General features: G+C 26.2%; 1 protein-coding gene across 1 annotated transcript in view; it reads right to left on the bottom strand.

Moving 5' to 3' along the window:
- Cubn (Cubilin) overlaps window positions 1-14974 on the bottom strand; it is a 31380-nt gene that overhangs the window by 6148 nt on the left and 10258 nt on the right. The window contains exons 21-50 of the mRNA XM_089228628.1: window positions 14710-14840; window positions 14460-14646; window positions 14234-14394; window positions 13978-14171; window positions 13611-13770; window positions 13325-13545; window positions 12886-13248; window positions 12655-12823; window positions 11209-11546; window positions 10722-11124; window positions 10316-10648; window positions 10091-10260; window positions 9803-10022; window positions 9473-9697; window positions 9010-9168; window positions 8744-8931; window positions 8551-8679; window positions 7535-7743; window positions 7140-7318; window positions 6042-6296; window positions 5447-5611; window positions 5004-5209; window positions 4323-4497; window positions 3418-3603; window positions 3245-3339; window positions 2980-3159; window positions 2203-2610; window positions 1930-2073; window positions 1700-1862; window positions 748-945 (exon numbers count right to left, since the gene is read on the bottom strand). Of these exons, the coding sequence (XP_089084754.1) occupies window positions 748-945; window positions 1700-1862; window positions 1930-2073; window positions 2203-2610; window positions 2980-3159; window positions 3245-3339; window positions 3418-3603; window positions 4323-4497; window positions 5004-5209; window positions 5447-5611; window positions 6042-6296; window positions 7140-7318; window positions 7535-7743; window positions 8551-8679; window positions 8744-8931; window positions 9010-9168; window positions 9473-9697; window positions 9803-10022; window positions 10091-10260; window positions 10316-10648; window positions 10722-11124; window positions 11209-11546; window positions 12655-12823; window positions 12886-13248; window positions 13325-13545; window positions 13611-13770; window positions 13978-14171; window positions 14234-14394; window positions 14460-14646; window positions 14710-14840 (6314 nt within the window). The remainder of the gene's footprint in view (window positions 1-747; window positions 946-1699; window positions 1863-1929; window positions 2074-2202; window positions 2611-2979; window positions 3160-3244; window positions 3340-3417; window positions 3604-4322; window positions 4498-5003; window positions 5210-5446; window positions 5612-6041; window positions 6297-7139; window positions 7319-7534; window positions 7744-8550; window positions 8680-8743; window positions 8932-9009; window positions 9169-9472; window positions 9698-9802; window positions 10023-10090; window positions 10261-10315; window positions 10649-10721; window positions 11125-11208; window positions 11547-12654; window positions 12824-12885; window positions 13249-13324; window positions 13546-13610; window positions 13771-13977; window positions 14172-14233; window positions 14395-14459; window positions 14647-14709; window positions 14841-14974) is intronic.

Genomic DNA, 14974 nt, shown 5'->3' with positions numbered 1-14974 from the left:
TATACGTGATAGTCAATAGATAAAAATACACGGCTAAAACATGTCCGGTTAATATCAAAGAAGGATAATGTAAGAATATTTAAAATTATTTTCTCTATCATATATATTTATTAAAATCCAAAAGGCATAACATTATGATAATTAAAAATGTTCTGAATATAATAACGAATATCTCAGAATCAAAATTCTGTTTAGCGTTTAATCAAATAAAGTAAGTTCTAACGCACGTCATTAACAATTATGTAAAAGTTAATATCACGGAACAATTAACGATGAAATGAGTAAGTACGAATTAGTTACATTTGTACAAATAATTAATAATTTATTATTATTATTATTATTTTATTATTGATTTATAGCCCAGCAATTATGGCCATTAGCTGTTTGTAGGGGAAACAATTGGTTTGGAACACGTACTGTATGTGTAGCAAGAATTTTGTTGCAGATACCACACCATACCGAACCACAATATTATTAATTTTTTTATAACAATGTATTTGATATTTATGGTACAGGTTATTTTGTAGCATATCATATTAAATCCAAGATCAATTATTATCACAATGTATCATATTTACCGGATCAAAAAAGCTTAGCACAAAAATAAATATTCCTATATTTAAAATCAAATAGGTCCAATATTTTTTAAATAATTATATACTTACAAATTTACAATCGAGATATTATTGCAATAAACAAGGGTCTAAAATGTTATTTAAATTTTTAGTTAGGTAGTTTACGATTTACCTTGAAATTCATAATGTATTTCAAATCCTTTTTTTCCTATAGAGATGTCTGACATAAATATCATCATGATACTATTCACAAACGTAAATGTGCTCGGTGGATAATCTCCACAATAGGTTCCAATGGCATGTTTTGTTTTATCATCAAATGTACCTATCTTGTCATATATTGTAAGATTGTCATAGCGACAATTGGAACCTAGATTGGAAAAAAATTAACCATTCAGTATTTTTTGTGTAACATTAAATTTAATACTAAAATGTACGAGAACATCTAATGACAGGGTATATTGCTTAACTACTTACAGGTTAATTTTTACGTAGAAATTAACGTTTTTATAAACATATAATTGCCTGGTTAAACATTTTAATCCGAAAACGATAATTTATGGTAATCATAATGTAATTTTAATATTAATTATTAAACAATATATATATTTTTTTTACTTTAATGATAAAATTAGATAAACTAAAATAAAATTTAATTTAATTTAATCTCCAAGTACCTATAACAGCTAAGTTATAAAAGGCAAGTATAATATATACATTCAAATAATTTATTATACGTTATGCAACTCATCATACAGTTTCATATTATGTAAAAATATATCGTATATAAATACGAGTTTATTGAAATAGTGGATATTATACCTGAATTTTCAACCATGATAAGTTTTAACGTAGGTATAACATAATAAATAAAAGTTTTTTCAATAAGTTTAGATGTACAGAACGGTTTCTTTAAAATAATAATAATTTGTATAATTTAAAAAGCATCATAGAAATAATGATATGTAACAGCTAAAATAGAATAATATCGCATGTCGGTATTATTACTTAAATATAAACTATAGGTTGCTTTTCACTTGAATTCTGAACTAAAAGATTAGTGCATTTAATAAAGAATTAATTTTTCATGAATATTTGTAGGTATTCATTGTTTGGATGCCTACCTTCTAGATCGAATGATTTAAAAGTCAATTCTATATTTTCTCCTTGTGATAAAATCGTGTAGTTACAAATCATATTGTTTGAGTATTTTGCAGGATAGTTGGGTGAAACAATTTTTCCAGATTTTTTAGTAAAAATACCACCACAAACACTCTTCCAAATGGCCTAAATAATAATATATTATACATTTACATAAAGTTATTTTAAAATCAAAATAAATACAACTACTTACTTTAAAACCATCGCCTTGTATATCACCATCAGTTCTTATACGAATTTTAAGCTTTGTTTCCGATGAGTTAAATATAAGAGGAATTTGACGACCACACAATCGATTTCCTAGTGGTACCCATTTATCATCAACAAAATCAAAAACCTGATAGATAAAAAAAACAAATTTCAGTTATTCAAAATTTCAAATATATTTGTATTTAACAAACATATACTTATGATATACTTTAAGTTATATTTACTATTGGTATCAAGAAATTTAATAGTGTCTTACCTGTACATAGTCTTTAGTACAGTTTATACTTTGTTCCAGATTAAAACGTTCTACAAATTGCAAGCTGACCTTGTTTCCAGGTAATACTCCAATTGTCCACTCACATTCTTCGTCGTTCGGATATAAGTTTGGATAGTTTTTGGAAGATATCATACCTTTTTCGCTTAAATACATATTGCCACATCCATTTTGTGTGGATCCTAAAGTTAAACTGAATCCTTTCCTGTTATTCTTTCCAGTCTCAGATGAAAATACTATCCATAACTCATTTGAAGTAGCTACTAAATTCTGCGGCAAAATGTTACCACAATATTTACCCAACACTGGACTTTCAGGACTAGGTCCATCGTGTATTATCACATAATTATTATCACACGATGAATCAAGGTCAATATCATTGAATCGTATCTAAAAATATATTATAAATCATAATTGAAACAGATTCATGTGACATGTTTATTAAAACGTCTTAAATCTTAAAAGTCTAACAATTCAAATTTAAAATAACTATTTGAAAAATTTCAAGTTTGATTTATATACCTAATATTCACATACTATATTTTTCGAAAAAATGAACTGGATTTTTATATTATTTTTCCTTCTATAAATTAAATATTATATTAAGCACCAAAATATCAGATACAGAAATCTAGCGTTGTCGCGTTGGACTCTGTTACGAGTAAGTTTAATAATAATTATAATTTTTTAGTAGTTTAATAGTGATCTTCTAAAATAAACTTTGTAAAGCAAATCATTTCACTCTGTTTCAATACTTACATAAACATTTTCACCATCAGGAAGTAATACTGACCAAGCACAGTTTGTAGTTTGATTATAGTTATTAGGATAATTCGGACTTGTAATGGTAATTGTTTGCCCATGTAGTACTCCACCACACATATTAATATAATAATTAAGACTCGCTGTGAAATTAACTGATTTTTTATCTGCATTTATCTAAAATATGTTAATCAAACATTATTTAAAAAAGATTTTTCATTTAATCAAGTATCATGTTTAACTTTCATTTTTAAGCTCTTACCAAAAGTTTAGACATTGGCAATGGACTTGTAATAATAAATTTATCGTTTTTATTTGAAATTGGACAATATTTTTTCAACATTATAGTTTCATCCTCTACATAAATAATATTTAATTAGTATTGTTTGTAAAATTTCTGATGGGTTTCAAAAATAAATATTATATTATATTTACCATTGGTAACTAATAATAGATAATCATAAGGACAAACAGTTTTAGTTTCGTTAATTTTGAAATCGGCTTCTATTACGATAGATCCATTTATATTAGTTAAGTCCCATCGACAATGAAGGTGATTTATATTTCTAATAGGCAACTCAATTTTACCATTGATACTAGCATCTATAACTCCTCCACAAACTATAATTAATATAGAAACAATATAATTATGTACAATATATAAATGTAACATATAATATATCGGTGTTTAATTCTAGTTATGAATGCTATTATTCTCTTTTTAAATATTTTTGGTGACCATTAAGGAACTTTAAAAGTAAAATTAACACGGTTATTTTGGAGGTCATACTTGAACTTCGTCCATTGTTCTCAAAAATTATTATGGAAACTGCAAATATTTAGAAATAATTTTTATAAATATGTTAATTTTGATAGATTAGATCATTCATATGTTATTTTAACTATGGTACAAAACTATTGAAAGAACTGGCAAATAAATTCGTTATACAATTTTCAAAAGTATTTTAAAGTTTAAATTTGTTCGTAAAAAAAATATTTATAACCAAGACTAAAAATAAACATCCTTACTCTTAAAATTCACAAATTGTATTAATACAAGGCATAATATTACATTCAATACATTTTACAAGAAATTTTTATCAGTATTAGATACTTTGTATAAATAAAACTTAGAAAATGTATAAAATTCTTATCACCTATATTAAATACTATATTATAAATACTTGAAACAATTTTAAAAATCAATATCAAATGGATTTATTTTTATCATGATATTTGCACTTTAAAAATATTTAGTTATCTATTTTTATATGAGAACTACTTGAATATGGATAACTCTTGATAAATATGCATAACAATTTCTTTTAACGATTACTTACTGGAAGGTTTGTTCGATGAGAATTTCAGTTGAAAACCAGTTTGACTACCACTTACATAAACATAATGAATTTCCATTTCATTTGAGGTTGATTCATAAACATAGTTCATTGATGAAGGATTAATAACAGGATCAAGACACGTTGCGAGACCTAAGGGACCGCCACCTTGAAAAACCTTTAATCATTCCAAATACAATAAAAATTAATGCGATGTACTGATATTAATAACTGTTGTCCGTCACCAGAGTAAAATTATTTAGTGGTGTTAAAGTAAAAATAATAATAGGTAGATTAAACATTTTAAATTTGCTCCAAATTTATTTATTTAACTCAAAAGCAAATATTTGAGTAACATTTTAATTTATAAAACCATTTTTACAAAACCGATGTATTTGATTTTTATGGTCATATATTATATTATACACAATACATTTATATTTAGAATAGATCACAACAATTGGAAATTGTATCGTACTATACGTAATATAGTTTCTATTATATCTAATACCTATACATTATTTTAATCTACAAATGTAAAATTTGTTATATCATTATTTAAGAATTTCTATTTTTATTATGAGTAACTAGATACATCATAAATAAAATAAAATATACTTAAATAAAAACCTTGATCTTTCAACTAAAGTGATATTTGATTATAAACAAGGATTTTACACTTACTACAAGTTTTTCTTTTAAGACATTTTCTCGTAACATATAACTATCACAGTTTTGCGCAATCGATTTTCCTTTGATCATTTCTACAGTTATCATACGTCCTCTCGGTACGGTTATTACGTATGTACAGTATAAGCGTCCACTATTTAAAATGGAATACCGAGGAGTATTTATTTCACCACTCTCAACATCGAAAATTTGACTGCAAGCTATCAAAAAAATTAAAAATATCATCAAACAAATTAAAACAATGATTACGCAATAATAAATTAATAATTGCAATTAACTAACTATAAAATATCAAAATTGAATGTGAGAATAACAATAATAAAATAAATTTATTTCAAATAATATCTTGGTTGGTTTCTTCAATGAAATAAAATGTATTTATTATCATTAATTATTGGGGTTTAATTATCACGGTATATGATTAATTGATGACTTACAATTATACTCAGTATCATAAGTCAATAAAAACTTTGCATCAGTATTTTTCAAATAAAAAGGACCATTTCTAAAGTGTGATTTGAATTTGATCACCAATTCTTGACCGGATGATTTAATGGGGTTTGGTGGTAAATCAGAACCAAAAACCTTTAGTAACAATACCCCTAAAAATAAAACAACATTATAAAATAACTTTTGTAAATATCTATAGTAGTATGTATAGCAACTGACGGAGAAAGGTCACGAATGAAAATGTTTGATTTAATTTAAAAAAGGAAACGTAATTTAAACGGTGAAAACCAAAAATTTTAATTTCACACTATAATTTATTACACGGTGCGCACAAGTGTAATAATAACACGATTTTTGCATTTGAACAAAATGTTGTCAACTGATAATACCACGTTTCTGGCTTACGGCTTAATTTTCCATACTACCGTATACTTATTATAGTTATAAATTTACTACTCATTGTTATAATTTAAATAAAAAATTCATTAATGAAAAAAAACATAAATTTAGAATAATTGATTTTTCAATCCCTGACACATTGCTCAGTTTTGAAGTTAGAATATAGGTGAATGATGTATGTACTGGTATTGTTAAGTGGGTCTACGTCGTATATGGATAGCGTGTCATCGTATGTTTCATTGTTATGCCAAACATCCGGGACTACTCCAATGTTGGGAAACCGCCGTTTCAAGCTCACCACGTTGAAATTTAATATAATACGGCGTCTGAAGTCTACAATAATTCGGTATTCGCAATCCATGTTCGACTCATACGAACCAGGATACTTTGGTGACGATATTGTGCCTTGATGTGATCGTCGAGTACCACCACATTTTGCTGTAAAAAATTAATAATAATATTTTACCACATTGCTACATGGGAATAACAAATAATTATTACCTACATTTCTAAAAACAATCATTAATAATATAGAAATGGAAAATTAAACTAAAATGGTATATGTTTCAAGATATTTGATTGAGGTTGCAAATTGCAATAATATCATGGTGTTTTTAAAGTTATCATAAAATCAATTTCATGGCATTAATAAATTTTTATGTTACAGTTAATTAGTTATTTTGGACTACATATTAATTAATATGAAAAATAAAATTTTAAAGTAGTATTCTTAGTAATAATACTACTTATACTAAGCACACATATTATATTAGCAGTGCTGGATATTTTTATTTTCACCTAAAGAAAGATATGTAACTACGAGGCATAAATTACATTTGATTTTTAATGACAAATCCATTCAGTATTATAGGGTATGCGTTCAAATCAAACATATTACATTAAGCAATCCAATATTTAATCTTAGAATCATCTAAAATAAACTTATTAACTATAGGTACTTTTGAACTTTGAAAAATACCGTACGTAATGGATTATTTAATATACACATTATATAACCTTCAATACATAAAATATTAGTCTGAGATTTAGTATGTTTATTCGTTTTATGTCCATGCATATACTGAAGTATACTACTATTATTTCCCCTATAATAAATCATTATCCTATAGTAACTATATAGTAAGGTATTTTACGTCCAAACCACGAATTGTACAACATCCATTGTTTCATTAAATTTTTCAGAAACAAGTATCTCCTCCTCTCATTTACATGAGTTAGCACAACTATAATAATAATAATATGCCAAATTCAAATAAATACCTATAGTGACATTCAATTTAAAACCATTGTTGGGTACACTTAAATCCGTGAAATACTTTATGTACAAAAAGTTCTCTGTTGTTTCAATATCTTGAACTGGATTATTCCCACAAATATGATTTATCAATTTCGAAAATCGAGCAGCTCCATCTCTAAATTCAAGATATTCCTTTTCACACCTAAAGTTATACACAAAATATTATTTATTGTGGCATTAATTTGGTCTCAGAAACAATGCAAACAAATCACTCTGCATAGATTTTAAAATACCAATACAATTGTACAACGCATCATATCATTGATAGGTATATTTTAAATGTGTTTTACAAACAACATTTAGTTATAAATCGTTCGAATCATATCAATTCTTAATATCTTACGAAATAAATATTTACTTGATATCCGTTTGATCCAAAACTAAGTCTTCTATGGTTACAGATATTTGTTCACCAGCAGTTGCTACTACCGTCCAAATACATTCGGTGTGTGCTGGAGGTATATTAGGATATGAAGGAGATGTTATTTGAGTAATGTTATACACATCATTCAAATAAATTTGTCCACCACAATTTATTGATTTTTCTTCAAACACTATTTTGACGATCTAAATTTAAGACACTCATTACAATATAACTTTATCTTTCCAGGTTTTCGAAATTTATTTTTTATACATAATATTAAGCATTTTAAATAAAAATAAATTAATTACCACCCTTGTTTCACAATATACTATTTTAGATAAGTAAAAAAGAAAATTCTCAAAATTTTACTACAATTCAATATTACAACAATATATAATATGATATTTATTTAATTAATAATAATAAAGAGATATTTAAAATACATAAAAATAATTTTACGTTATTTTAAATTAATGTAGAAGACAAAGAGAGGCGGATTTTCATTAGTCAGTTACATCATCCACAGATAATAGAGGATCATTTATTAAATAATTGGTTGAGAAGTTGACACATAATAAAACAATAATTATTGCAAGTGTTTTGTATTAGAACCTGTAAGTTTGTAAGAGCAAGAAGGTAAATAAAGAGAGCTAGAAAAAAATTTTCGAAAACGATAAACTAAATAGGAAAGGATGAAAGTGTATTTATGTTTGAGTTTTTTTTTTTTTTAACAGGAGTTCACAGTCTATAAATCCCATACGTCAACCTACCCATACTCAAAAATAGAAGATTAGATAAGAGTACAGAAAATGGATTTTCATGAGTTTGGGAGTTTCAATCATCCAGCTATTCTATTAATAAAACCTCAAAATTTAAATGGCTTTCTGGTAGTGTTTTCGATTTGAGCCAGATTAAAAATATGTGTATTTTGTAAAGCCAAAATCAAAAATATTTGTAACAATAAAAAAAAGGTTAATATTACATTTAAAAAAAATAAAAGTTATACTTACATCATGTAACATTATACTGACTACAACTTGTAATTTATTATCAGTTGTTGACAACGTTGCTATATTACTAGTGTTACAGTATTTACCTTGACCAAGCAGAGGTGAATCTTCATAAAAACCATTTTTCAACTAAAATAAATTATGTAATTATAATAATAATTAGCTACTATCCAGTTTATATACGTATACTTACCAAAACAAAACTATCAGCACATGAAAGAAATTGCATAGTTATAAATTTAACTGAAATAGTTCTTCCTGGTCGTACAGTAACATTCCAAGAGCAATGAAGTGAATACGAGTACCGTGAGTCTATAAGTTGATTAGTTATATTAGATAAATTAATTACTCCTGTTGGTCCTCGTAATGCACCTCCACATTCTATAATATCACATACAAATTATTGCAATGAATCTCAATTTGAATAAATAAATAAATTATTTAAATAATTCTACATACTTAATTTTGCTTGAACTTTAAATCCCGTACCATTCAATGATTTGTTTGAAATGAAAGTTAATATAACTTTATTCTTACCGATTATGTTTTTATCAGTAATTTGGTTTGTATTTTTAAACACTTTCTTCAATAGTATCTTATTTGCGGTATCAGGATCAACTAAAATATAATTATGATGTATAAATAATTAATAAAATAGTCTTTGTTAGGTATTTCATATTATGTGATTATATTTTTTGATCTTAAAATTTAATATATTTTGATAAAATATAAATTTCATAACAATACAGAATACATGAAAATATTAATTTTAAATAATGTTTTTTTTTTTTTTTAATTTTTAATAATGTTAAAATTTAATGAATATAAATTAAATAAAACAAAAAAATAATTACAAATATTGAAGATTTTAGTTAAATAATATCAGTTATTTTATCTTACATTGAAGATAATGTTTTATTACCGGTTTCAATATTAAAGTAATCTTTAAAATAAAATTCAGAAGATGAATGAATGGGATACAGATCTACGTCAAGAATCTCAATTTCTATATGATAATGTGGTTCCGAATGAATTGTCCAAGTTACATTCAGATTAGGTTCATACCCATAAGGATAACCAGGACTTGTAATTATCACACTTGTATTGGAGTTTGGTGATAAATAATAGTCATAACTCGATTTGTTGTCTGAAAATGTGTGAAGTGAATTTTAATTCTGTTTTTTTTTTTTTTTTTGTAGATACAACATTATTAATTATATTTCATTATAATAATTGTAATTTAAATATTTACATTGATCTTTAAACACGAAGAATGGTTTTTTAGGATATTCCACATCCACGTTTGTCCATGATAGTAAAAAGTATATGCCTCCAACCTGTCTACTACCAGCTGTCAATTTTATGTATACAGTGTTGTCGGTTGACATTATAGTTTCGTTAAATACTGTATTAAAATGCGTATAGCTTAGTTCATACAAAATTAATGCATTTTCATTACTCCCATCATAAATCTTCATGCAAATAAATAAAATTGGTTACCATAGACTATTAGATAAAAATGTTAAAAATTGTATTTTACTTTTAAACTATGAATTTTTGATGTTGTCATAAACTCTTCTATTACAATTTGAACTTGTTTTTTTTGGTCTACAGTTATTGTCCACGAATAATCTTCACTATCTCTGTATGTTTTCGGATACATTGGATTAGAGATTTCTCCAGATTGTTTTGTCAAATCAATTTTAGATACTAAAATATATGTAAACATTATTTTAAGTATTAATTGTAACAATAACAATCTCACCATATTTAAAATCTGCAGTAAATCCTTTAGCTGAGCCAAGAGAATTGGAACGAAATTTTACCCAAAGCGTAGATCCTGAAGTAATATTAGTTGGTAAATTTGGTCCACAAAAAATACCTAAGACTGGACCTATAGAATCCCCTTCTCTAACTTCCACATAATCTTCATTGCAAAACTCGTCTTCTTCTAATTCAAAAGCAATGAAATTCAAAGACACGAGATTTCCAACGGAGGATTTCAATATCCAAACACATTCTGAATCTCTAAAATAATTATTTGGATAGTTTGGTGAAGAAATCGTTCCTCTTATCGAATCATAAGTTCCTCCACATGCTTAATAAAACAAAATAATTTTATTAAAAGGATGTTTAAACTGTTTAAATTATATTATATTATGTTTACACACCTACTGATCTTACAGAATACAGAGCTGTAAATGAATCCAATGCACCAGAGTTATCTGTGAACTCTATACGCATAGCAGGTCCATTACTGATAATAGGTGGTGGTATTGGATTTGATTTACAAAATTTTAATATTTCAGGTGCATCAGAATCTGGTCCATCCAAAATTCGAAATATTGTGTGAAATAAACCACCAGAACACTGCAAATTAGTAGTATTTGTTGTGCCCACTACATTATTTTCTAAAGGATGCACAATATCAATATGTGTAAAAGTTAATGTGATTTTTGACTGAAGGGTATCAGATATAATAGTCCAAGTACAGGTTTCGTTTAAACTATTTGTTAAAGATGGGTTATTTGTAATAATCCCTGAATTATTTGTTATTAATTTTGCACCACAAGCCTGTAAAAAAAAAATTAGGATAGTAGTACCTAGCATTACTATATATATATATACATTAAAGCTAAAATAAAAATAATAAATTACCGTCGAATATATTGCTTTAAACCCTTTTGCTCGTAAGTCATGTTTGCCTACTTCGAAGGATACAAGGAGTTTATTAGATGAAGATATAATCGGTGGTGGTATACTATTCCCAGAGTGGTTGAGGAGTAGTTTTCCATGGATATCTCCGTCATAAACCAAAACTTTATCTCTATTTCCTGATGGAAAACTCCGAGTACTGAAGTCAACGAATGTAAGATTAACTAAATGAGTCTCTGCTATTTCAATATACCACATGCAAGAACTATTAGAATCATAATTTTGCGGATAATTGCTAGTATGAATAATTCCTTGAGGAGCAGTAAATTTTCCACCACATTCTATAATGATAAAATTAAAATATACATTAAAATTAATGTTTTATTTTTTGTTTTTAAATTTAAATTTTCGTATTTTACTTCTTATAAACATTACGTCTACCAAATTTCAAATGTATGATAATTTTTTATCGTTAAATTAACATTATAAGAAATAACACGAGGAAGTAAAAATATGTTTCGTGTTTGGTATTTACTTAAAGAATAAATAATTTATGAATAAAAATTCTTAAAAAATATATATCATGTTATAATGAACATACTTTTCTAATATGACGATTTATCCAAACTAAGTGACCCAACAACTACTTTACCGTTTTCAATAAAAAATTATATCAATTAAATAATTCCTCAGTCTTAAAGGGTATTTATAGAATTTTTTTTCAACAACTATAAAAAAGCTCATTCATATATTTTTCAGACCACAAAAAAAATTTGATTTATTTATGACATTGATTACATAATATTATTGTTTTACTACTGAAGTTTTATTTTACAACCACATTTTTTGAAAAATAAATTTTTGGCACGGTAACGCTGGAAGGGAAGGTAGTTTTATAAATAAAACTAAATTCTGTTCGATTGTAATTGAATCACTTGAGAACTCCATAATAGAATTGCAACAATTTTTTTTTTCCTAATAATTCTAATATGGTTTTTATAGAGAAAAATTGAAAAAACATCTGTTTTGGAAAGTTCAGAAAAAAATGGAAAGTGCTTTTTTGAATGACTAGCTGATCAATATACAGCCTAAACTATGATAACTGGAAACTATAAATGCTTGCTACTGGTAATGTTCTATTACTACTATAATAAATTAGTATGAATATGAAATATATATTTTTTGCCAATATAATATGTTGAATAAAACAAACAAATGTTGACACAGGCGATACCGGATAGTTCTACCAAGATCTAATATTTTTGAAAATTATAAATGCTTTTTAACGGTTTATTTTCCTACAAAATCTGTGTCCCATTAATTAAAAAATTTAATTTATTAACAATAATAAAAAATTATAATTTATAAGTTCTTATTACAATTGAATAAACAATTAATAAGGTAATCTAATATATTTTAGTTGTAACTTGTAGTAGAAAAAAAACTTACTCGATAGGAATGTCTTGTAAATAGCTCTAAATCCTTTCCCTTGAGACTCCGCATTAGAATCAAACTTTACAAAAACTTCATTTCCACCAGACGTTACAATGATTGGATTTGTTTGCTTATGACAGATCCGTAACAATTCTGGACCAGAATCGTCGTGTCCACTGTAAATCTAAAATTAAAATTAAAATCTCTAATAAAATATAATATTTATTTAAACATGCTAATACATACTACTAATGCATCAGATATACAAGATTTTGAAGATTCAAACCAAAAATCTTCTATATTTATCTCTATGGTATTTCCATAATCAGCGACAATATTCCATTCACAAGTTGTACTGGGAGGATAAAATGAAGGATATCCGGGTGATGTAAATTCACCTTCTGGATGATCCAATATTCCCCCGCAACCATCTACTATCCATTCCAAACGGAAACTATCAAATCTTTCCATAAAGAATAATCTGTTTCGAAAATTATAATCCACTTTAACAATATTTTTAGTTGAAGCGATTATAGATTGATTATATTCCGAAGAACTATGAGTCCACAAAACTGTATTTATTTCATTTATATTTGAACCTTCGGATATCTAAAAATTTAAATCAAAATGTATGAATTATTATTAAGCATTTGTGTATATTTTATAAATATAAAATCATGCTCACAGTTAATTGAGAGGTATTACGTCTGCTATTAACTGCCATACTATGCATTGTAAACGAAAAATATGAACTACGCTTTTGCAACATTTTTAATGAAGTAAATGTCATATTAACTTTGCTACCTTTTGGCGCAACAATTGTCCATTCACATTTATCCGTTCTAAGATTTTCTTGATGTGCCATTTCAATTGCACCTTGATGTCCTTTTATAGTTACATTACAATCTAGCAAAAAGCATTTAGATATAATACATCCCAAGATATTTTATATAATTTTTTAATGTACTAACCTGTAGAATATGTTAATGAAAAGCCTCTCCCTTTGGAAAAACCACTATTTCTAAATTTAATGTACATCTGGTTTGAAGATGAATGCAAAGATGTAGATGATTGAGTATCTGAACAAAATGTTCCTAACATTTTACTTGCACTATTACCGCCATCATAAAACTGTAAAAAATATTAATTTAATGTGATCTTGTAAATTTTATAAAAATAAATTAGAGAACACTCATTTATGAAATAAATTCACTAATAATTCATATACTCTGAATATATTTTTTTAAACTTCGGGTTTGACACAAAAAAAATAACACTTAATAAATCTGTAAATTTGAAGAAAAAAATTATAAACATAAATGTATAACCTATACGTACTTCAAGAAAATTATCTTTACATTGCCCTCCAGAAAAATGATCTGTCATTAACTCAATATCTAATATAGTAAGTTTGATTTGACTTCCTTGTGCCACAGCTATCTTATAATAGCATTCTAATGGCTCTTGTATTGGTAATGGATAATTAGGAGATACGATATGTCCAACACCAGAATTCAATATTCCACCACAACCTTTTAATATTTATGTTAAATTATAGATTATGTATGTATTTTTATTTTATTAAACACTGTACCTTTGGCAGTTGTATACCATTGCATAAAAAAACCTTTACGTCCCCTAGACCCATCAGATACAAATCTTATAAAAAGTGAATTTCCAATTGAAGATATTATTGGAAGAATTTTAGATCCACAATATCTACCAATTAAAGGCGATGTAGAAAATGCTCCATTTCTATACAAATAAATTACTATCAATAATATTCATACTTAAATTCAACTATCTTAAATTTTACATACCGGATTTCAACAAAATCAAAACGACAGTCTATACTTTCCTCAAGCAGAAAACTAGTTACGTTTAATTCAATCTGATTAGTTACTGGTACATTTATGATCCATGCACAATCTTTTAGTTTCGGGTAATCATTTGGAAAATTTGGTGATTTAATAAAACCTTCTTGGGTGAAGAAGTTTCCACCACATGCTATATTAATATAAACCATTATTTAGATGAGAAATAAATTAAGAACTTTAATAGCATACATACCTTGTGCTTTATTAAGTGAAATGTAATTAAGCATAAATCCATCTGATGCCACCGAATGATCAGTTTTAAAAATAATTGTTAGTCGATTACCCAACGAAGTCAATACAGGTGGAACCTTAGTTCCACAATATCTGAAAAATTAATAAATATTCTTGATTTACAAATTTTATTTGTCTTATGGCATTTTTTGCTATACAAATGCGCAAATTTAATTCAACTGAGAACTAACAAATTGTACCTCGAGTATATTAAATAAATTTATCTA

The sequence above is a fragment of the Diuraphis noxia genome, unplaced genomic scaffold (genome assembly GCF_037042655.1).
Source record: "Diuraphis noxia isolate RWA-SAM2 unplaced genomic scaffold, SU_Dnox_SAM2 contig0005, whole genome shotgun sequence".
In the NCBI taxonomy this organism is placed as follows: domain Eukaryota; kingdom Metazoa; phylum Arthropoda; class Insecta; order Hemiptera; family Aphididae; genus Diuraphis; species Diuraphis noxia.
Note: the sequence above shows the minus strand (reverse complement) of the source record. Positions and strands in the feature narration are given on the sequence as shown.